Source organism: Hyperolius riggenbachi, chromosome 2 (genome assembly GCF_040937935.1).
Source record: "Hyperolius riggenbachi isolate aHypRig1 chromosome 2, aHypRig1.pri, whole genome shotgun sequence".
In the NCBI taxonomy this organism is placed as follows: Eukaryota; Metazoa; Chordata; class Amphibia; order Anura; family Hyperoliidae; genus Hyperolius; species Hyperolius riggenbachi.
Genome location: NC_090647.1, coordinates 485,843,367 through 485,868,285, shown reverse-complemented (window position 1 = coordinate 485,868,285; position 24,919 = coordinate 485,843,367). Strand labels below are relative to the sequence as shown.

At 43.1% G+C, this 24,919-nt stretch overlaps 1 protein-coding gene across 5 annotated transcripts in view; it reads right to left on the bottom strand.

Moving 5' to 3' along the window:
• Positions 1 to 24,919, bottom strand: part of GIT1 (GIT ArfGAP 1) — a 209,102-nt gene that overhangs the window by 29,592 nt on the left and 154,591 nt on the right. For all 5 annotated transcript variants that reach the window (XM_068270339.1, XM_068270342.1, XM_068270341.1 and 2 more), the window contains 3 exons: positions 8,798 to 8,895; positions 7,614 to 7,725; positions 1,002 to 1,129 (listed from right to left, as the gene is read on the bottom strand). In XM_068270339.1, the coding sequence (XP_068126440.1) occupies positions 1,002 to 1,129; positions 7,614 to 7,725; positions 8,798 to 8,895 (338 nt within the window). The remainder of the gene's footprint in view (positions 1 to 1,001; positions 1,130 to 7,613; positions 7,726 to 8,797; positions 8,896 to 24,919) is intronic.

The following is a 24,919-nucleotide window of genomic DNA, read 5'->3' as shown; positions in this document are numbered from 1 at the left end:
CGTTGTAACTGATGGCATTATTCTAACTCGCTGCATGCAGGCTTTGTGTAAAAGTCTCCATTCAGTCTCCATTCCAGTTCATACTCATAACTTGTGTTATGCAACTGACCACTGTAAAACTAGCTTTAAAGCGGAACTGAAAATAAATAAAAAACAAAGAGGTTCACTTACCTGGGGCTTCTAACAGCCCCTTGGAGCCGTCCTGTCCCGTGCCAGTCCTCCACGATCCTCTGTTCCCTCGCCGCCAGCTAGTTTCAGATGGGCCGCTGCACCTTGGCAGCTCTGGTCACGTGTAGCTTCGCTCGCGTTCCCGTCCGCAATACCGCTCTACGCAGGGGCAGGATGGTATTGTGGACAGGAACGCAAACAAGGCTACGTGTGGCAGGGCAAAACTAGCTGGCGGCGGGAGAATGGAGGATCGTAGAGGACTGGCCCGGGACAGAATGGCTGCAAGGGGCTGGCAGAAGACCCAGGTAAGTGAAACGCTTTCTATTTTTATTTATTTGCAGTTCCGCTTTAAGATGAGGTTACCAACAAAAGGGGGCAAGCATCGTCTCTCATAGGGGTGAATTATGTACTAATGTGGGGAACATTGATCTAAAGAACAGTTAGAGATATAAATGATTTCATGTAATCTAAAGTTCTGTGGAAAATGTGTCAGTGCTACAGTAAATCATCACCATAAGAGCAGGAAAATACCTAATGTTTTAAAAATTGTTGGGCTAGTGCCAACTATACAATATGGAATAAGCTTTCAGTATAAGGCAGATGTATACTGTAGGATGAGAGTAACGCAGGATTTCCCTGCTAGCCTAAACAATTCACGTCATGTCTAGGTTGGGTATGCACAAATACACACATACTGAGGCAGGAAACTAAGCAAGAGCAAAACACATACATTAGTCAGGCATGCACATCTATCCATAGTGCAGTACTGTGTCATCTGGCAGATTGCCTTAAACACACCAACTGCATTATGGGATATCGGCTGATCCTCTCACCCTGGCTCTGTTGTTTCTGGAATTCCTCAGACTGTCCTGATCTGGGTCTTCATCAGATGCTACGCTGTCATAGTCGTGCTGGTCGTCACAGTCATTGCTGTTGTTCCTCAGAGAATAGTCAAGATTATCTACAAAACATCGGTTATTGTTCATATTTTTTTTACGTATTCGGCTTTTACGGAGAAACCAAAAAAGTATAATTACCACAATTGTTAAAAACAACTAGAAGAATAAAGATTCACACATAAGCCTTTATACAACATGCTATTTGAACTAGGGTTTTCATGTGGAGCACGGACATTGTGTGAACCACTGTGGTCCTGCCTTCAAGCATGGAGGTGCCAAGTGCACAGAGTGCCCTGGAAGGATACTGCTTTTATTGCCTGAGGAAGCGGTTTAGTCCCGTGAAACGCGCCACATTTGGAGTAATTTAATGTCCAATAAAAATCACTCTTTTGCATACAGACCTACCGGTAATTATCTTCACACAGGAGAAAACCAAAACCTCCTTTTTAATCTGCTTTTAGTGTATTTTATCCTTGTTGCTGGCTGTTTACTGATTATTTACTGATCTATGTCTACCCTTGGAGGAGGGGGTGTCACCTCATTTCTACTACAGAGTTACCTATTCTCCCTGCACTCAGCACTTTTTTTGACATACCTCAGCTGCCTTGTTCCAATGAGCATGAGATATTTATGAATGATTTGGATCTGCTAGGGGTTCCTATACCCTGTCACATGTACTGATGTCACAGGGTACAGGTGCCCCTGGGAGCAATGGAGGAAATGCAGGACACAGGAGGAGGAGCACCAGTGGAAAGGTGAGCTTGCAACACTCACCATGGGCCTGATGGGTACATGTTACATAAAGGGAGATGGCCAGGGGTTCATTAATGGTCAGGAAATCGAACACTGCTACCACCGTGCACCTGGCCGAGCCCTTCCCGTAAGATCTTTCCAGCATGCCGGATTGATCGTTTTGATCAGCCACATGCAGCATCAATCTCATTATGTTGTAATCAGCTGGATATCGATGCAGCCTATCTCCCCACTGGAAGACACAGCCGTTGTGTCTAGCAAAGTTGTACCCTATTCCCCCTGCATAGCAAAAGAAGGTGTCTGTATATCATTCCAAACCCTAACTGCCTTCTGAGGGATAGAGTCCAGATCCCAGCAGGCGACAATATTCATATCTATATCCACCTTTAAATGTACTAGAGGCAACATGTGACATGATGAAATAAACATGTGTAGGTACAGTGCAAAACATATTCATAACCAGCCTGTTTTTTTTCTTTTTATTTTGCTGCCTGAAAGTTAATTTGTCCTTGTCGGGAGTATAGTAAACCTCCCTGATAAGCTAATTACAGCCATAAAAGTTTTCCTGGTAGAATACAACTTCTGAGGGCAGGGAGAGATAAAAAAAGGTCAATAGTTCATGTATTCAAACTGAGATGCTTAATAGGCTGACACTGAGCAAAGACAATAAAACATTCAATCTACTTTGTAAATGTTTAAATATATAATAACACTATGGGATATCTTAAAAAAAAAAAAAAAAAAAAAAAAAAGATTTTTCTGAGGAAGAGAATAAATACGATTGTTTATCGTCTAATCCGTTTATTTTCACCTCGGGTTCACTTTAAGACTACCATAATTCCAAATAAATGAAGTCTTCTCCATACTGTTCTTGAATACAATCCAATTATTCATTATTGGTTTTGCTCATACAGTATGTAAGTGTGGTTAATGTTTCACTGGCATGTGACTCTCCCTGGGTACACAATGAAGTGACTCTTCATTAGAACTGTACTGAAGTGCTGATAAGATCTACATGGAGGTGATTGAACAGCACAAATTATTTACAAGAGAAAGAAAAGAGTAATAAGCATATTTTTATGATCGCACTCAGAATACAGCTATCTGGATACCTGTATTCTGGGTGCGATCATAAAAATATCGATTTTCATGTTTAATTGACCTCTAGATACAATTCCTAACTGAATAGATGATCAATCAAATACTTTAGGCTGTTCAATCTATGAAAAGTCATCGATATTGGGATGAAAATCAAAATCCTGTCAATCAAGCAGGATGAAGAATTCTAGCCAACTGCCCAAGAATTAGTGATCATTTCAATTAACTGTAGATTGATTTACTGTTTCTGACCATGCGCTTTGACATTGATCTCACTGCACTGATTGGAGCAATAATTTGGATTAAATGTACCCGATATAGCTACTAATGGGCTTTGATCAATTTCTCTTCAATTTGTTTAAATAAAAAAATGCCAAAGATTTTTCAATTATCAATTAAAACATGAATGTATGGCTAGCTTAATATTTTATACAGTACGCGCTGATGATGATGCATCAGTATTCCATACTGGAGCTGGAATCAATAATGAAGTATAAAGCATTATTAACCTCCTAAGCATCACGCCGCTCAGGAGGATTTTCATTATTATTCTAAAGGCGTCCATTACCTACTAACTAGGACTAGGCTAACTAGTATTGTCTGCCGGCACCTCCGGAACACCCCCCCCCCCCCCCCCTTTGATTGCCTGCTGGAGGCTGCTAGATTGCTGGATCCCAAAGTGGTAATGTATCTAGCGGGAAACTGGGAAGGGGGGGGGGTGATGTTGGATGGCAGCCAATTGAGGGGTGCCAGCAGACAATACTAGCTAGCACACTGCTAGCTAGTATCTAATGGACATAATTAAACTAATAGATTTATGTCGGCGGGTCCCGATCGGCAGCAAAACCTCTGCAGCGGCATGCTCGACAGTGTCGGGCATACCGCTAAGGAGGTTAACCAGGTTCCTAACATTTATTTCCTTTTAAATAATACCAGTTGCCTGGCTGTTCTGCTGACCTTTTGCTGCAGTAGTTTCTGTATAACACACCTGAAACAAGCATGCAGCTAATCCAGACAGAATTCAGTCAAAAACATTGGATGTGCATGCTTGTTCAGGGTCTATGGCTGAACGTACTAAGCTGGGAATACACGGCTCGATTCTGAGCCATTTAGATGACTCGATCGATAATTTCCAACACGCCCAATTTCCTGCCTGATCGTTTCCGCACTCGATTCCGCATAGAACACAATGGAAAAAGATACGAAAAATGAGCGGAAGATAATAGAATAGCCTGCGGAATCAAGCGAGGGATCGATCGAGCGGCAAAATCGAGCTGTGTATGCCTAACATTACAGGCAGAGGATCAGCATGACAGTTAGGAAATCTGCGTTGTTTAAACGGAAATAAATAAGACAGTCTTCCTATCACTCTCAGTTTAGGTGTGCTTTAATGTGGACCTGAACTCTTGCACAGGACAAAAGGAAAACAGAGAAATGCACCCTGTATGTATTTAGAGAGTTCAGCATGTCTAATTCCCCTCATTTGTGACTAAGCACAAGTTGTAATTTGTACCCACAGGATGTTAACAAAATACCTGCTTCCATGAAAGCAGAAAGTAGAAACACTGGAGATTTAGTGCAGGATTTGTATCTACTATAACAAAGAAATGTTTTTCTTAAAAGGTTATTTTGCTGTTGCGTATCTTATAGAGCAGAGGGGATGTTCTGAGTTCAGGTCTGCTTTAAGTACAACTTTTTACCTACTAAACTGTAAGATATGGGAACAGCACATCAATGGCAGAAAAGTACACACAGAAAAGCTGACTCTTGAAAATACAGGTGAAACTTCACAAAATAGAATATTGTGCAAAAGTCCATTTATTTAAAGGGATACTGTAGGGGGGGGTCGGGAGAAAAGGAGTTGAACTTACCCGGGGCTTCTAATGGTCCCCCACAGACATCCTGTGTTGGCGCAGCCACTCACCGATGCTCCGGCCCCGCCTCCAGTTCACTTCTGGAATTTCTGACTTTAAAGTCAGAAAACCACTGCGCCTGCACGCCCGTGTCCTCGCTCCCGCTGATGTCACCAGGAGTGTACTGCGCAGACACAGACCATACTGGGCCTGCGCTGTGCGCTTTTGGTGACATCAGCGGGATCGAGGACACGGCAATGCAGGCACAGTGGTTTTCAGACTTTAAAGTCTGAAATTCCAGAAGTGAACCCGGAGGCGGGGCCGGAGCATCGGTGAGTGGCTGCGCCAACACAGGATGTCTGCGGGGGACCGTTAGAAGCCCCGGGTATGTTCAACTCATTTTCCCCTGACCCCCCTACAGTATCCCTTTAAGTAATTCAACTTAAAAGGTGAAATTAATATATGAAATAGCAACCCTTTGTAGATGCTTTGGATTGATTAGCTGATTAGAGTCTGACACTTTTAGCCCAGAATATGGAACATTTTCACAATATTCTAATGGTCTGAGATTTTGAGGTTTTCATAAAATGTGAGCCATAATCATCAAAATTATAATAAAGGCTTGAAATATCTCGCTTTGCATGTAATGAGTCTATTTTATATATTGGTTTCACCTTTTAGGCCTCGTTCCCCCTATACGCGCTGCCGTGCGCATTTCGATAGTGCATATGATGTGCGACAAGCAAAAATGCAGAAGGGCATAGACCGCACTTCCCATCATATGCCGTTCCCATCGTATGCGCTGTGCAGCAGTGCGATGCGCTATCGCACTGCTGCATGCATTTTTTGGGAATCACAACGCTGACCCATTCACTGTAGTAAATGGGATCATCAGTGCAGCGCATAGGGACGCAGATGGCGTGAGATCGTATGCGCCGCGTTCCGATAGCATGGCCATCTGCGCAAAATGATGTGAATAAGGCCTTAAAGAGGAGCTGTCAGCCATACTATCTCAGAAACCCACCCCCACATATATAAGAAATACTTGCTCTACTTACATAACATATGTATTGCACTGTCCACGTTATGATTCCTGTGAATTTTATAAAGGAATAGCAGAGAATCCTATTCTAGACAGTTTCCATATTAACTGAGGTTATTTTGAAGCCAATCCTGATGTAATTTCCTCCCTTACTCTCCTCTGCCCGATTTGCCTGCCCTTCACTATAGAAAGTGCATTGTCTCAGCATGAGAAATATTGGCCAGAGAGGAACAGAGGTGTGGGAGAGGAAAACAGGAGGGAAAGAGGTTTCAGCCAATCAGGCTGCATTAGTTAAGTCTGAGGGGGAGTGTGTCTGTGTGGAAATGTACCAAATAAGAGTCAGGTAAACTGGGGAATAATCATTTATCAACAAGAAAAGTAATAGTGATTTTAACTTTTGGATTGCCTGATTATCATCCCTATTACTTGTTTACCAGATAAAAATTAAGAATTGAATTTGGATTTTATGCCCGACAGTTACACTTGAAGTTAAATTACTGGAAAAAAATAGACTTTTGCCCGATATTCTAATTTTTCAAATTTCACCTGTAGTTTATTACAGAAAACCTGTAAGAAGGGTGTAGCACTGGCACACATGTATAGCCACCAAAACATGTATCTTCTCAGGGCATATCAAACTCCGACACTGAGAGCAGAGGTGACCCCTTAACTGCTCAGAGCATTCTCACAAATAAAGGTACCTGTTAATGGCGTGATTTCTCGCAATAAATCTTATTTTCAATAAGATCATTCAGATTGAAAGAAAAGATCGTATTTAATCGATCCACAGCATTAAAGAATTCAACTTGCAATCATAACTAATTCAGTTATGATAGTATCTATGGAAAAATACCACCCCACCGACCATTTCTTAAAGGAAACCATCGATAATGTGATAATTTAGGATTGATTGGGCTCACCAGCTTCACTGTTTTCATTCAATGCATCTGAATATACTAATCGGAAATTGTTCACTAGAAATTGTACCACCACCTTTAAGCTTGAAGCTGTGATTTGTGCCTCCGCAATACTGACTGCTGTGCACAAATGTAAGAATATATTTAAAAGTATTGTCTTTTCAGGCTCGTTTTCACATACGTCACACTATCTTAGTGGTGCAAATGTCTTAACAACAAATACACACAAAATCCACAAAAATATCATCTGCAGGAGAAAAAAAAAGTATATATATATATATATATATATATATATATATATATATATATATATATATATATATATATATATATATATATATACACACACACAGTGTTCTCCCCAGAATTTTTTTCCAGCCGGGTGGCATGAAATATTAGCCGGGTGGCATGAAAAAGTAGCCGGGTGGGGCAAGTTGAAAATGCAGGGCAACAGTGCTTACAGCATAGGAGGAGGTGAGCCGATGACAGCCGGGTGGTCACCAAATCTAGCCGGGTGGAGCACCCGGCTAAAAGAGCCTGGGGAGAACACTGTGTATATATATATATATATATATATATATATATATATATATATATATATATATATATATATATATATATATATATATATATATATATATATCTCCTCTGCAGGTTGTTGGTCATGTGGTCTTTTAGCTTATGGGACACTGAAAGACTACATCGGTCAAATGAGACAATACAACAGTAAACTTCTTTTTAGCTGATAAAAAAAAAAGTTAAGTAATTTTCTGGAGTAGGAGGATGGATATAATTGCTAATCTCATCAGTTTATTTTTGTGTCTGTTTTCCTTAAACAATCTTTGCACCTATAATGAAATGTGACGACAACGCCAGGTTGTACCTGTTGGGATCACTGCTGTCTTGCCTTGTTGCCGCCTCTTGGCTTCACTCAGGATATCAATGATCAAAGTGGCAAATTCACGGGCATTGAAGCGTGCCAATTTCTGACGCCCCTGAACAGACATAAACAAGGCCATGTAATCAGACAAACATTACAGCTAAGTGAAAGAGACACAATGGCCTCTTTCGGATTTTCCTCTCTCGAGTTTTTTCCAAGGAGATATTTTCAAACCTTTTCAATAAAATACCTTTAAAGGATACGAGAGGCAAAGTAACTAAAGTACTAACGGAGGGAGCAGGCATATATTGGCAGCAGTCCTCATGCCCATCAAACCCCCCAATTCTGTCCCCTCATCAATGACACTGAATGTTGCGCACTACAGCGAAAGCTCTGGCCCAGAGACAGGCTTTGTTAATCGCTGCGCATGCGCACTATGTAACCACTCATAGTAGAATCAAGGACATGAGCAGTCTAGCCAGCCCTTGTGCAGTAGCTTGCACCCTGGGCACAACGAACCATTTGTACAAAGTACTTTGCCTCTGGTATCCACAGGTAATTTTTTCAATTGCCAAGTGCTGAAAAGCTTTTTTTTTTTAGATAAATATAAGATAAAAAATGATCTTGGAGAAAAAATTAACTGGATAATGGTCAATTGGGCTGATTCATGAAGCTGCACTGCTATAGCAGTGTGAGCTACATGACAGCACCGCAACCTAAATACAAGGTGGCATGCTACGCGCGGTCTTCCAGTGCTACTATGTTAATTAACATAGTAGCGGCCACTCTAGTGAAGCTTCGCGGTCACGATACTTCACAGCACCCAGGAGCGTGCATTACGAAAACAGGGTGTGTAACTAACGAAGGCACGCTACGCTGCAAGATCGTGCATAGCATGCCTCCCTGTATTTAGCTCACAGTGCCGTCATGTAGCTTCACTTTTTCTCCTAAGCTTTCTCTTACATAATTGTTCATCTTCTGTAAATAACTTTCAGCACTCTGCTGTTGCAGTTTAAAAACGTAAGTAAAAAAAAGTAGTCAAATTATTCTGAGTGTTTTCTTGCTTGCTGGAGACTTAGAAGGCATTTTATTGATAAGGTGGGAAAATATCACCAAGGAGAAAAAGTAAAGTGAATAAGGGCCATTGTCTAGCAGCCCAATGTATTAACAAGGTGGCTACACCTCACCTGATTCCTGGTTGCCGAGTACTCAGGGTTAACGGGAAGGAATGGTACAGCACTACGCTCTGTCACCAAGGTGCTATGATTCTGCGTTGTCAGCCACACTGTAAGAGAAGATCAGAGTTCACAGGTAAGAGAGGCAAACTTGCTTTTCTTTATGTAGCCATTACCCCTGCTGTAAGTGGAAGTCACCCTACTGGAGATCGTACACTCAGCTGTCATCAGTTATTATGGACACAAAAACAGTAAGCAGTAGTGTGTAATAAGGGCCAGTTTCCAATGGGGTGCCGCGACAGTTTCTGAATCGGACGCGACACACATGATTATGCAAAGTGCATGGCTATAGGGATCCGGAAGTGGTCTGCAGAAAACTGCAGGTGGTGCCATTTTTGCTGCACACGATTCAAATGCAGTCTACCGATTTCTATAGGCTGAGATTGTGCAACCAAAAATCACATGCAGAAAATGCCTGCGATTCACGGCTAGAGGAAATAGGGCAACAAGTTGACACCTCATTGCATTCCAGCGCTTCTGGAGGTGTGCCTAGCTTACAGGGACAACAAAGCACAATTTGCATATTCAGCAGTGATGCATCGTGGGAGTCCTCCTATGCTCACTCTAACCTGAATAATTGCAAATACCTTCTGTTTTATGAAGGCAAACGTCTGTTTTGCATTTTTGTAAGGAGGCTTTTTGGTCATTTTTTAGCCCCTTACACACTCCTAGAAGTTCTGGTTCACCATGCACTTGCTGGGCAATCTGAAACTACCAGAATGGATGATTTAACTGGCGATATCAGTGTAGCAATAACTCGCTAAACATCTGGAGTGCCAAAATATTCATCGGCACCAGCAGGCATGTGACTAGGTGCAGAAAATGGCTAAGTAAAACCTGCTGTGAGGTTAACTGCTTTTCTAGGAGAGGGCAAGGGTCAGAGAACAGTGGTCTAGCAGATGTGTTAATGGCTCTGTTACAAAGTTGTTGTGGCTTTTAATGCGATGTGAAAACTATTAAGAGGGAAGTGATATAAAGGCTGGCACATGCTATCATGCACAGTCTGTAGTGGAGCGCTAGAAGAGGCACACTCCATCCAACAACAACAAGACCGCCACATCCCTGGCGACGGGTGCAGAACTGCCGCTCTGTGCCTGGGCCTTGCTGCGTCAGCACTAGTTTGTTTCTCTGGGCATCCAGTCTGTAATTACATGCTTCATATTAAACTCACTTTTGTTTTCCCAGCTGCTGCTGCGAGGAGGATAGAAAACAAAAGCGTATTCATGCACTCCACTACGCCCTGCCATCCCAGGAAACCTAATTCCTCAACACCACCCAGGCCAAGGAGGATTCCTGTTAATGGATGTCTGAAGGCAGCCTTGTGTGCCAAGTACAACTAGATCATGTGTCCTAACGGTCAATCATTCAGCCCTATATAAAAAGTGCTATGAAAGAGGACCTAAACTTTTCCACAGAAGAGAAGGAAAACACAGAAAAACTCATCCTGTTTGTACATAGATATACAGGCTCCTTATGATTTTGCTGATAACGGGTGATTTTTTTTGATTGAGTGATGAGTGGTCGCTTCCACGATGTCGCGGGATGCGCAAAAGATGCTTAGCGACGCGCGGCGATAACGACCATCATGGAGGATCTGTAAGATCCCTGACGACTCCACGCAAAGTCCTGCGATCAGTTGACTTCCCGTTCGTGCCAGTTGTGTGCCGTTGTGAGCAGGAAGAGGAAAAACTGAACACTTGTTGTCAAGGGGACGTCACTGGACCTGTCGGGTGGTGAGAGTTCAGCTTGATTCTTCCTTATCTACTAGTAATAAATCACTAATTTGATCTGTCATCTCTGTCTGATCTGTGCCCAAGAGTGCCGATTCAGAGATATATATGTAAGCACATATCCTGTATGTGCTTCCAGGAAACCAGGAAGTAACTAAAACTGCTGGAGCTCTGAAAGATGTAACAAGGGAATGTTTTTCTGTAAAGGATATTACGCTGTTGCTTCCCTTTTAGTCCAGAAAGGAAGTTCTGGGTCTAGGTCCACTTTAATATATTTTAAAGCAGTGGTTCTCAACCTGGGGTCCGCAGACCCCTGGGGGTACAGCTGTCAGGGGGTTCCCCCAGGGGCCGCGGACAAAATGGCGGATCTCGCACCAGGAGAAAAGTGTCAGGCAGGGCAGGCTTGAAGGCACGGGCGCAGCAACTTACTTATCCCCGTTCCTGTGTGGACTCCTATCGCCGGGCTCTCCCTATCGCCGTCTCGCGTCCTGTTGCCATGGTTACCCGGCAGCCTCTCATGACGTCAGAGTTGCTGCCGGAAGCAACCACAGCAGGAAGACGCGGCGAGAGGTGGAGAGCCCAACGAGAGGAGTCAGCGCGGGAATGGGGCTACGTAAGATTATACTGGGGCACCTATTGGCTTGCTAACTACACTGGGGCACCACCTGCACCTGACTATTCTGGGGCACCACCTGCACCTGACTATTCTGGGGCACCACCTGCACCTAGCTATCTATTCTGGGGCACCACCTGCACCTAGCTATCTATTCCGGGGCACCACCTGCACCTGGCTAGTCTATTCTGGGGCACCACCTGCACCTGGCTATCTATACAGGAGCACCTATACCTCTCTGCCTACACCATGGCATCTATACCTGGCTACCTACGCTGGGGCACATATAGCTCGCTACCTATACTGGGAGCACCTGTACCTTGCTAACCTATACTGTGGGCACCTATGCCTTTCTACCTATTCCGGGTAACCTATACCTGAATACCTATATGGGGGCACCTATACCTAGCTAGGGCAGGGGGTCAAGAGGTGACACAGGGGGACCTAGAGGGGGGCAAAAGAGGGAGAAAACAGAGATTATAGGGGGAGAGGAGGTGACACAGAGGAGACAAATGAGGCACAAACTGAGGTGACACAGGGGGGGACAAAAGAGACATAGGGAGGACAGAGGGGGACAAAAGAGAATGTATTCAGGTTAAAAATGGACACTGTCCTTATCTCATTTTTTAACCAGGAACTACCTGTATTTCGCCAGTATTTGGCTCCACCCACATCATGTAATGGCCATGCCCACTTTTTCATCAGGGGGTACATTTGCCTAGGGATGACTCACAAAGGGGTACACGTGCTAAAAAGGTTGAGAACCACTGTTATAAAGATATCAGGTCCTATGTACAGTCATTCCAGATATTATCCTAAAGTTCAGTTTTCTCTGGATAACGTAATTTTCATTTTTATGGTGCACACATATGAATGTATGGATTAAAGCAGAACTCTTCGTACATAAATTCTGATCTTGACAGAATCACCACTTATTATTACCTTCTTACTCCAGACCCTACACTCTGTAGGTACAGGCAACAGTACCTTACCTAACTTACATTGTTTGTGACTGCTCTTTCCAAGTTTTTTTCAATGGGTACTATCTCACTCGTCTACCCTGACAGTGTTCCCCAAGGTTGTCTATGGACCTCACCTCTTCTCTCTTTACACCTCCTTCTTTGACAAACTCCTGTCCTTATTCAGTTTACAACTTTACACCCCAATTTATTGTCTATCTTCCACCCCTGACTTGTCTCTCTTTGTCCCAGATAAAGTTTCATGTTGACAGTCACTTTGTAGGCAAGTACCTAAAATTCAACTTGGATAAAATTGAATAAATCATCTAAAGGCCCACACCCAGCACATGATTTTCCCAAGGATTTTTCCAATGGCCGGTGATTTTTTGAGTGACAAGTGATTGTTTTTGCGATCTTACAATGTGGGTACAGGTGCGCGATCACGTGAATGATGTTTTGCGACGTGTGGCAATATCAACCGTCAGGATTGGATCTTTAGATCCTTGACAACTCCGCACAAACTACGGTGATCGCTTGACTTTCCGTTCACGCCCGTTGTGTGGCGTCGCGTGGACTCGCCGGCCGGAAGATGGATCATGGAATACTTGTCGTTAGGAGAACGTTGCTGGATCCATCTTCCTCTATCGGTTGGTAAATATTTAGCATCTCAACACCCTTCAACTGTCCCCAAACATCTTTCATACTGAAAATAACAGTAATGCCCCTCTGCCCTACAGGGGTGTTTACGGTTAGCTGTTGGTGGTGGTTCTGGGATTGCAGACTGTGACCACACCTGTATATCTATACTATATTATCTTTCAATATGAAACATTAGATACCAGTATGTTTAATTAATATTCAGAACGGACACGCTGGCAAGTCAGAAGGGAAGGGAAACTTGCTAATTGTAGGGTAATGTGAGGTTTCCTGGCTAATGGTCATCACAATCAGCAATACAAAACTGCTGTATAAATGCAAGCATGTCCTGTAAGGTCCACCCTTCCTCTGTGACTGATCTGTGTGGCAGGAAAACACATCGTGATTTCTCGGAGGACAATCTTAAGTAAAGAATAGCAGTGCAAACCTATGCTTATGCCATGTTCTTGCATGCGTCATCTCTAGTTATGGCTAAATTAGGGCAATTAAAGCAGACCTGAACTCAGAATGTCATCTTTGCTCTAAAAGATACGCAACAGCATAATAACTTTTAAAGAAAAAAATTTCTTTGCTACAACTGATAAAAATCCTACAATAAATCTCACAATTTACAACTTGTGATTAGTCACAGATGAGGGGGAAGTAGGGTGCATTTCTCTAGGTTTTCTTTTTGTCCTATGCAAGAGTTCAGGTCCACTTTAAACCAGATTTCTTTTCAGTAGGTTTGTAATTTTTATTAAAGAATTATACTCTTAATCAGGATTTAATTGGCAAATTTTAAAAGTCACTTATATCTAATTCCTTCATATGACCAGAAATGCTTTACTGTTAAGCTCTGTACACACAATAGACCACGGTCGTCAAAAACGAGCAATCCCCAGTGGTTGGCGACAAATAAATGATGTCGGCACACATTCTGCAGCTGCCAATCGGATTGTTACCGGAAGCTGGAAAATGAGGATTTGCCATACGCAAGTACTTTGAATGGTTTGGTATGAACCGATCCACCAGGACAGACTGGTCTGCATGGACGATAATTGCTGTCTTACCATTGTTGGGACACTTTTTTAAAAACGTCTCTCTGCCGATCCATCGTTTACGACGATTGCAGTCTATTGTGTGTACGAAGCTTTAGAGCCATACCAGATGCTGACTATACTGAGCCACCCTTTCAATTCTGGTTTCCTTTCTTGTTGGTACAATTTAGGGATGGTGAACGAGATGATAACAATTCAGGACTGATGCAGGACTATGCCAATTCTGTATGCAAATTTATAAAGCCTCAGATCCTCCCCAGACTGCAAGACTCTGTGCTTCATGTTTATATTACTGCCACCCATCATATCAGACCCTAACCTGCCCCTTGCGAGCACCTGATCACCTGCTCACACCGTCAGATCACCCACAGACCCGCCCTCAGATCACCTCCCAAGTGTATTGTTTACATCTGTTCTCCCCTCTAATCATCCACTGATCACCCATCAATCATCCCCTGTCACTGCTACCCATCAGATCAGACCCTAACCTGCCCCTTGCGAGCACCTGATCACCCGCCCACACCCTCAGATCACCCGCAGACCCGCCATCAGATCACCTCCCAAGTGTATTGTTTATATCTGTTCTCCCCTCTAATCACCCATCAATCACCCCCTCTCATCAGATCAGACCCTAATCTGCCCCTTGCAGGCACCCAAACCCCGGTCCACACCCTCAGATCACCCTCTGATCAACTCACCAGTGCATTGCTTGCATATATTCTCCCCTGTAATCACCTACTGATCACCTATCAATCACCCAGTCACCCCTGTCACTGCTACCCATCAGATCAGACCCTAATCTGCCCCTTGCGGGCACCCAAACACCCGCCCACACCCTCAGAGACTCCTCACACCCCACCTGATCACCTCCCCAGCGCATTGATTGCATCTACCCCCCCCCCCCCCCCCGAGACACCCATCAATCACCTCCTGTCACCCCCTAGCACTCCTACCCATCAGATCAGGCCCTAACCTGCCCCCTGCGGGCTTCTGATCACCTGCCCAAACCTTTAGATCCCCCTCAGACCACCCCCCCCCCAATCACCCCCCCTGTTAACAGTTAGGCCAGTTATTTAGCTAGGGCCCTTCATTGAGTAGTTCACGTTAGTTAGCACCCAGCCCACCACATCGCAGTCACTAATTAGTTGCTGATTAGCATCATCACTGTCGCTCATCAGCATTGCTACTATATAGTATCTGTAAGTGATCATTACTGATCGCAGTCAGATCTATATTAGGGTCACTAGGATACACTAAAAACGCAGTGTTTGACCGACCAGGCCTGATCGTTTGCCTGCACTTGCGTTCAGCCCGCCCCACCGCAGTGACAGAATTTGTTTTTCTGATCACTGCAAAAAAAAACACAGCTGTGGCACTGTAAAGATCAGTTTTGATTTTTTTTATTCAAAACTCAGTGACCACAGCTTTCTACTTCACAAGTACTCCCTTTTACTAGGTAGGTGCTCTTTTTCCTGGGTAGTCTCAGAGGAACACCTCCTAAATTTAGCAGTCCGCCATGGCAAAAAAGGGGTATTCCGCTGAAGAGGCCGCCACGATTCTGGCCCAGTGGGGTGAGTGCGATTGGGAAGCCTCATCCAACGAATCATCCGGGTCAGAATACGAACCGGTGAACAGCAGTGGCTCTCTGACCGATAGCAATGATGAGGTTAAGGTCCCGGCTAGAGCCAAGCGTACCACACCCCATGTCCCTGGACCGCAGAATCAGACTCAAGGGTAGCAGAGTGGTGCTAGCGCTGATCCGAGTTTTCTTGGTGAGGCGTGCACCAGCTGGACCTGGCACCAGCACTACCATAGACCCTGGTGAAGTGGCGAGCACCAACATGGTAGTGGAAACTGGTTCAGTGGCATGTGCATTAAAACCCGAGTCGCAGCCACCAGCAAAACGGGCCCGTACTACCCATAGTCTCCCAGAGGTGCTGGCAAATCCCAATTGGCAATCCCCTGGTTCCATCGCACCCGAACTGCCCGCTTTCACCGCCCAGTCTGGAGTCCAGGTGGAGACAGATAATCTAGGATCGGCCCTAGACTTTTTTCATCTGTTCTGCACCGTGGATCTCTACTACTTAATTGTGGCTGAGACCAACCGTTATGCCACACAATACGCAACCGCCAATCCGAGAAGCTACCATGCCCAGCCTTTTCGGTGGAAACCACTCCAAGTTTCCAAATGTAACATTTTTTTGGGCATTCTCCTTTACATGGGTCTAGTAAAAAAGAATGTATTGCAGTCTTATTGGTCTACGCACCCAATACATCACATGCCCATGATCTCTGCTGCCATGTCCAGGTCACGATTTGAGAACATCCTGCGCTTCCTGCACTTCAGTGCCAATACAACCTGTCATCTAAGAGGCCACCCTGCTTATGACCGGCTCCACGACATTCAGCCCCTCATAGACCACCAGTCATCAAAATTTGCAGATGCTTATACCCCTGAACAGTCATTTTGAGGCATTTGGTTTCCAGACTACTCCTTACTGTTTTGCGCCCCTAAAATGCCAGGGCAGTATAAGAATCCCACAACTGACCCCATTTTAGAAATAAGACACCCCAAGGTATTCCGTTAAGGTGTATGGTGAGTTCATAGAAGATTTTATTTTTTGTCACAAGTTAGTGGAAAATGACACTTTGTGAAAAAAACAAAACAATAAAAATCAATTTCTGCTAACTTGTGACCAAAAAAAAAAAAAAATCTATGAACTCACCATACTCCTAACGGAATACCTTGGGGTGTTGTCTTTCTAAAATGGGGTCACTTGTGGGGTTCCTAAACTGCCCTGGCATTTTAGGGGCCCTTAACCGTGAGGAGTAGTCTGGAAACCAAATGCCTCAAAATGACCTGTGAAATCCTAAAGGTACTCCTAGGACTTTGGGCCCCTTAGTGCACCTAGGCTGCAAAAAAGTGTCACATGTGGTATCGCCATACTCAGGAGAAGTAGTATAATGTGTTTTGGGGTGTATTTTTACACATACCCATGCTGGGTGGGAGAAATATCTCTGTAAATAGACAATTGTGTGTAAAAAAAAATAAAAATAAAAGTCTCATTTACAGAGATATTTCTCTCACCCAGCATGGGTATGTGTAAAAATACACCCCAAAACACATTATACTACTTCTCCTGAGTACGGCAATACCACATGTGACACTTTTTTGCAGCCTAGGTGCGCTAAGGGGACCAACGTCCTATGAGTACCTTTAGAAACCAAATGCCTCAGAATGACCTGTAAAATACTAAAGGTACTCATTGGACTTTGGGCCCCTTAGCGCACCTAGGCTGCAAAAAAGTGTCACATGTGGTATTGCCGTACTCAGGAGAAGTAGTAGAATGTGTTTTGGGGTGTATTTTTACACATATCCATACTGGGTGAGAGAAATATCTCTGTAAATGAGATTTTTATTTTATTTTAGTGGTAAATGACACTTTGTGGAAAAAAACAAAACAAAAATCAATTTCTGCTAACTTGTGACCAAAAAAAAAAAAAAAAAATTTTCTATGAACTCACCATACCCCTAATGGAATACCTTGGGATGTTTTCTTTCTAAAATAGGGTCACTTGTGGGTTCCTATACTGCCCTGGCATTTTAGGGGCCCTAAACCGTGAGGAGTAGTCTAGAAACCAAATGCCTCAGAATGACCTGTAAAATCCTAGACTACTCCTCACAGTTTAGGGCCCCTAAAATGCCAGGGCAGTATTGGAACCACACAAGTGACCCCATTTTAGAAAGAAGACACCCCAAGGTATTCCTTGACACAAGTTAGCGGAAATTGCGGCGATGGGGGGGGGGGGGGGGGGTGTACTGTGGCTTTTTTTATTCCTACCAGCATAACTCCATCCGTATGGTTTCCGGTCTAGAAAATGACCCAAGGACTCCATTCCTGCACGGCGGGTAGTCCCTTAGCTACCACATCAAAAGCCAATAAGATAAGTGAACAGGGGCAGAAACTCTAATCATCTCTGTTCCTTTTAGATCCATTCTCATCTCCAGGGATGGGATGGGATGATGCAAAATGAGCAAGGACAGGTGGGGATAGGTGGAGATTCTGTGCACACCTCTGCTTCTGACTCCAAGAAAATATAGATTTAACAGATGTTTATTTAGCAAAGATACAGCCTGTTCCCTAAGAAGCCTGCCAAATATTTTATTTTACAAACACCATCTAGCAGTGGAATGACAGCTTTTGATGCAGGCCAGACGCCCTCTGCTGGAGGGAAGTGTAGGAGGACACTAGTGAGTTGGCAGTACACTGAATGCAACACTCCAGAAATAACAGTACTAATTAGCAGTAAACATATCAGTACCAGGGGCATATCAATAGGGGTTGCAGAGGTAGTGACCGCATCGGGGCCCCGAAGGGCCCTCCCTCAACTGCAGTATTAACGCTCTATTGGTCCTGTGCTCATAATAATCACTTCTAGAGATACTTTAAATAGTGGTAATCATTAACAAGCTGTTCCCCATCCCTTTCTTGCAGCTCTGACACTGTGGTTGCCATTGGCAGGTTTAGGTTCGCTGTATCAATTGTTATAAATAAAGTGCTTGGGGGCCCCCAATGTAAAACTTGCATCGGGGCCCATAGCTCCTCAGCTACGCCGACCGTTCACATTCAGTCTTTTCAGAAGAAACCTTAAAGTGGACCTGAACTCAGAACATCCTCTCTGCTCTAAAAGATACGCAACAGCATAACAACCTATAAATAAAAACATTTCTTTGTTACAGATGACACAAATGCTGCAATAAATCTGCAGTGTGTCTACTTCCTGCTCTCATGGAAGCAGACATATTGTTAACATCCTAAATTAGCTGCTCTGCTGTGGCAGAGGAGATTCCTGAGCTGACATAGCTGAATAGATCAAACTACAATGCATAGATCAGGGGAATTAGACAGGCTAAACTCTCTATATACATACAGGGGTCATTTCTCTGTCTTCCTTCTGTCTTGTGCAAGAGTTCTGGTCCACTTTTGAGATAAAGTTACTTTTAACAACCTGCTGGACATGCTGCTGGAACATGAGTTCAGAGTGTCTGCCACACTGCACAGCATCTGCAGGCTTTACAGGTAAGTATATTTAGCAGGGCTGTGGAGTCGGAGTCGAGGAGTCGTTGTAATTTTGGGCACCCGGAATCGGAGTTAGAGTCGTTGATTTCATAAACCGAGGAGTCAGAGTTGGGAGTCGAATGATTTTTGTACAAAATCCACAGCCCAATTAGACTAAGGAGTCGGAGTCGAGGAGTCGGAGCCATTTTGGGTACCCGGAGTCGAAGTTGGAAGATTTTTGTACCGACTCCACAGCCCTGATATTTAGACAGAGATATCCAAGTAGACTACACTCTACAGTCTACAGCCTGGGTTCCCTAAAGGTAGTATGCATATGTACTCCAGCAGGGTTGGGAGGTCTTATGTTGGGCTTGGGCTTGAACTTGAACTTGTCAAGGTCAAGTCATAGTAAGTTTTAAAATGTAAATAAAATATAAAGTGAAAAAAAAAAAAAAACTTGAAAAAAGTATTTTAGTCAAATAAAATCTTAAAAGGCATTGATCCTCTGTGATGGAGTAATATACGCATCACAGGGGAACTTGACACAAGGTTACCCACAAAATGGGTACTTGGCAAGCACAATTTTTTATTTAAAGGCACATGCAATAATAATAATAACAACGGTAAACACTGGTGTGCAGTATATGCCAGTACCTTATATCACAGAATCAATGCCAAAATGTATCTGTGCACTGTCAATGTGCCCCATTAAACCAGTGCAACAGCAAGGATTACATACGCAACATTTGACCAAATGAGCACAAAACTGCACTATATGTACCCAATCAGTTCAGGGTGCAATAAGTTAACTGCAACCAATCAAAATTCTTTATTTTGAAATCAGTTTACACCAGTCAGAATCATGAAAAGTTAAATGCAGGGTGGTATACAATCTATTGTTACTGCAACAGATCAGCCACAATGACTTGCTTTAAAACTTGCAGTCCTGTACAATCCTAAATCAGTAACAATAGTTTTTTATTGGAATTTACAATCCTAAATCACCAGCATCTAAACTAATTTTCAGTTCTGTACAATCCTAACTTACCAGCATCTGAACTAACTTGCAGTTTGGTACAATCCTAACTTACCAGCATCTGAACTAATGTGCAGTTCTGTACAGTCCTAAATTACCAGCATCTGAATTAACTTGCAATTCTGTAAAGGTCCTAAGTTACCAGAATCGGAACTAACTTGCAGTTCTGTATAGTCACAAGTTACCAGCTTCTGAACTAACTAACTTGCAGTTCTGTACAGTCCTAAATTACCAGCATCAAGATTAAACTTCAGTTCTGCACAGTCAAAAGTAACCAGCATCTGGATTAACCTGCAGTTCTGTACAGTATAATCCTAAATTACCAGCATCTGAGCTATCTTGCAGTTCTGTACAGTAATCCTAAATTACCAGCATCTGAACTAACCTGCAGTTCTGTACAGCCATAAGTAGCCAGCATCTGAATTCAAGTGCTACAAAACTAGATGCTCAAAAGTAATCGCAGCTCCAGCAAAAGATGCATATTGTATTTAGTCTTTTAAGATCTCTACTAAAAAAATAAATAAAAATAAAGTATGAATAAGCACAGATGAGAGGTACCGTACCAAAGTGGTCTACATCCCACAAGGTGCAAGTGATACCTGGCTTCGGGACGCCACATATATCCAGGGAGATCTCCAAGATGAATTGGAGGTAGATTTAGGAGGAAGATACAAGAGAGGAGTGCTGGCTTCTCTTAGCTCTGAGTAGAGTAATGACCAGCCTGAGATGCAGTCCACAGATGATCTCTGCAGCAGGGGTGAGTAAAAAGATGCAGCATAAAACGTTCCGTCTGCTCCCTTAACATGAAAACCCCTGTTAGAGCCTGCTTACATTACCGAGAATGTTGGCAGCTACAAGGAATGTGGGATGGGTCAGGAACTGCTCCATCAGAAAAAGAGAGCTTATATCAGCCACTTGGTGACTTATTCATCGCTGATCTCCTGCGGTTTCCTTTTTTGTTAGAAAATGTATCTTGTAGCTGACAAGGATGAGGGCTAGACGGGGTTAACCTGCTGGATGCCTAATGCAACAGTCTTGGATGATTCCTCTTCCCACAACTGTCTTGGCAGCCGTGACAGGTGACGTCACCGTCTAGAGCAAAGGGGAAGGACTGCACTGGGATGAAAAAAAAAAAAAGTTTGTTGTTGTCGTGTTTACCAAAGTTCCAAGTAACATGGGCCTGCAGGATGTCCCTGCACCGCACACAGGACTGAAACACACCCAGCAAAGCTTTACAGCAAGCAGATGACATCAACTGTCACCAGCAGACATAGGGCTGGTTCACACGGGCGTCTGCTGAGCTTTTGCTTGGCATTGCGTTCAAACGCCAGCGTTTAAAAGCTAGCTTTTGAAGGCTTTTGAAAAGCGTTCAAGGCTAGCAGTTCTGGTCTCTGCTATTGTTTCCTCGCGTTTACCGCCTATGAAAGCAGCATGTTGCTTTTGAGACTAGACGCAACGCTGGGATCTACCGCCAGGCTTTCATGAAAGCCTGCAAAAGCCAGCTCTAAACGCTCCCATTCACTTGCATGGGATGGCAGTAGATCCCAAAAAACGCTGCGTCTGAAACGCTGCGTTAAACGCCACAAAAACGCCCGTCTGAACCAGCCCTTATAATACTTCCACTGTAGGTGACAGGAAAGTCACACTGATCACACTTTAAAGCATCAAATGAAAGTGCTGCTGAGGTTTTTAGCATATGATGCCTGCAAGGTGGGAATGGTATGCATGTAAAGGTTTGTGCTATCAACAGGTGATGTAAATAAAATAATTTCAAAAAAGGAAAGAAAAATGAAAGTGCAATCTTAGGAGGGAAAACAAAAAAGTGGTGTGACCCTTTTCATGACTTATCTGAGAACTAGTAGACCCAAGCCCGTTTAAAAACAGACTAAGGGCTCTTTTCCACTATGAAATGCGATCGCGATCGCAATCGCGTTTCAATTTCCACCATGCGATTGCGATTGAGCTACTATACTCATAGTCCAGCTCAATCGCATACAAAACGCGGCAGGACAACGATTGCGCTTTAACCAAAATCGCATCGCAATCGGATCGCAGTAATGGAAATTGCTGCTGCAGTTTCCATTAGTTTAATGTACCTTGCGATTTGCGATCAGAAGCAAATCGCAAATCGCAGGCTAGTGGAAAAAGGCCCTAAGTTTGTTTTTATACTGCCCATGATGCGTGCACCCATCGCACGCGCACCCTTCCGCCCGCGCACACCCGCCCGGCTCGCTGGCCCCATCCTCCTGTCTCAAGGGCTGTCCGTGCTGTGCACATGCGCAGTAGCAAAAAGAACAGACCCAAGGACAGAGACAACGCTACGCAGGGACACAGGGGTTTTATTAGAGAGGATTTTCATAATTTCCTGTCCAAGCGAAACAAACAGCAACAAATAGGACTTTTTTTGGGGTAGAATGGGGAAGAGTTAAAGAGGCACCGCAGTGACATACAGTAGAATGTAGTAAATGTTTCAGGGTCCCCATTTTGACGTTTGTCCTGGCAGAGCTCTTCTGGTTCCTGTCGCCAGGAAAGTTCTGCGCCAGTCGTGGGAACGTGCACGGCCAGACTGCAACCTAGCGGAAGATCCAGGCAGTGGAGGAGGGCATCGAGGGACCAACCAGCCTGTAGGGGGCTGGAGGAAGCCCCAGGTGTGTATAAAACTTTATTTGTCTCAGGTACCCTTTAAAGAGACACTGAAGCGAAAAAAAATTATGATATTATGATTTGTATGTGTAGTACAGCTAAGAAATAAAACATTAAGATCAGATACATCAGTCTAATTGTTTCCAGTACAGGAAGAGTTAAGAAACTCCAGTTGTTATCTCTATGCAAACAAGCCATTAACTCTAGGACTAAGTCTAAGGCCCATACACACGTCGGATTTTAAGACTTTAAAATCCGCCGGGCAGATCGCTGGTAACCAGTCTTATGACCCGAACGATAGTCTGTACACACATCGGATTTTACGCGGAAACGTCCAAACGACGGAACGTTCAAACGACGGGTCGTTCGCTAAAATCCGACGTGTGTATGGGCCTTTAGTCTGGAGAGGGCTGTTATCTGACTTTTATTATCTCAACTGTAAGTGAACTGTTTACTTTTCCTCTGCTAGAGGAGAGGTCATTACTTCACAGACTGCTCTGAAAGACTCATTTTGAATGCTGAGTGTTGTGTAATCTGCACATAATATAGAATGATGCAATGTTAGAAAAAACACTATATACCTGAAAATAAAAGTATGAGAATATTTTCTTTGCTGCTAATCTTCTAGTAATTATTCATAGTACACAACCAATTCACTATATCATATTTTTTTTTTCGCTTCAGTGTCTCTTTAACACTTAGCCCAGCATCTATTCTGCAGCACTAACTAGTGTGTTTCTCCCCTCCCCTTTAGAATGTAAGTCTTTGGCAGGGTCGATCACAAAGGACAGACTCGGACTTGAAGTGCTGGGTCTCTGTTAAAATCACATGATCATGCATGTTATACCCTGTTTGCATGTATAACCTTGTGCTACCTCTCTGTCTACTACCTCTTGCTAACGTTGTATGCATCCCTATTTATTGTCCTGCACTGCATATGTTGGCATTTTAAAAAGTCAACAAATAACTAGTAGATGTGATCAAAATGCCTACCCCAGTATTGTATGCAGTGGAAAATATATGTGAGCCAAGCTTATAGATCCTGTAACAGGAGAGCGCCCAATGAGGGCAATTTGGTCTCACCTAGTTATTTTGAAAGGGCTCCTGGGATGTCTTGGCCTACTTGGCTCTGCTCCAAAAGTTCATACAAGCTTGCTATTGCCAGTCTGTAGAGTGCAATATGCAGGCTGTAGTACCAAGTCCACATAGGTTCAGGATCACAGATCATAGGGGTGTACAGGAGCTACTTACAAACATTTCAAATATCTCTAAACGCTTTGTACAGGTTGGATTGATGTTGCTCTGTAAAATGTTAGACTACCTAGCAAGGTTATGGTGAACCAGAACTCATTGGAGTGTGTAAGGGGCTACAAATGACCAAAAAGCACTCTTACTAAAATGTTGAGCAAAACAAAAAAGTTTGCCTTCTTAAAACAGAAAGAATTTGCGATAATTCAGGTTGGAGTGAGTATATGATGTCTCCCATGATGCATCACTGCTGAATATGCAAATTATCCCTTGTTGTCCCTGTAAGGTAGCCACACCTCTAGAACCGCTGGAATGCAATGATGTGTCATCTTGTTAATTTTACAGAGCCATAATAATCCAACATGCATACAGACTGTTTCGGATTGGTTGATCCTCATCAGTGCATGGCATGGATTAATATGGCTCTATGGAGTAGGACTTTAACTAATTCAGGTTCCGTCGTTTTCACTTGAGAAATGTTCACCTCCCATTCATTAGCCTATAACTTTATCACTACTTATCACAATTAACTGATCTATATCTTGTTTTTTCTGCCACCAATTAGGCTTTCTTTGGGGGGTACATTTTGCTAAGAGCCACTTTACTGTAAATGCATTTTTAAGGAAGAATAAGAAAAAAACGGAAAAAATCATTATTTCTCAGTTTTCAGCCATTATAGTTTTAAAATAATACATGCCTCCATAATTAAAACTCACGTATTGTATTTGCCCATTTGTCCCGGTTATTACACCGTTAAAATTATGTCCCTATCACAATGTATGGCGACAATATTTTATTTGGAAAAAAAGGTGCATTTTTTCCGTTTTGCATCTATCACTATTTACAAGTTTAAAATAAAAAAAATATTGAAATATTTCATCTTTACATTGATATTTAAAAAGTTTAGACCCTTAGGTAAATATTTACATTTTTTTTTATTGTAATGGTTTTTTTTTTTATATTAAACATTTTATTTGGGTATTTTTGGGAGGGTGGGATGTAAAGTATAGTTTTATAATGTAATTGTGTGTTATATTTAATTTTTTTTTCATTTTAGTTGTAGTTTTACTTTTTGGCCACAAGATGGCGGC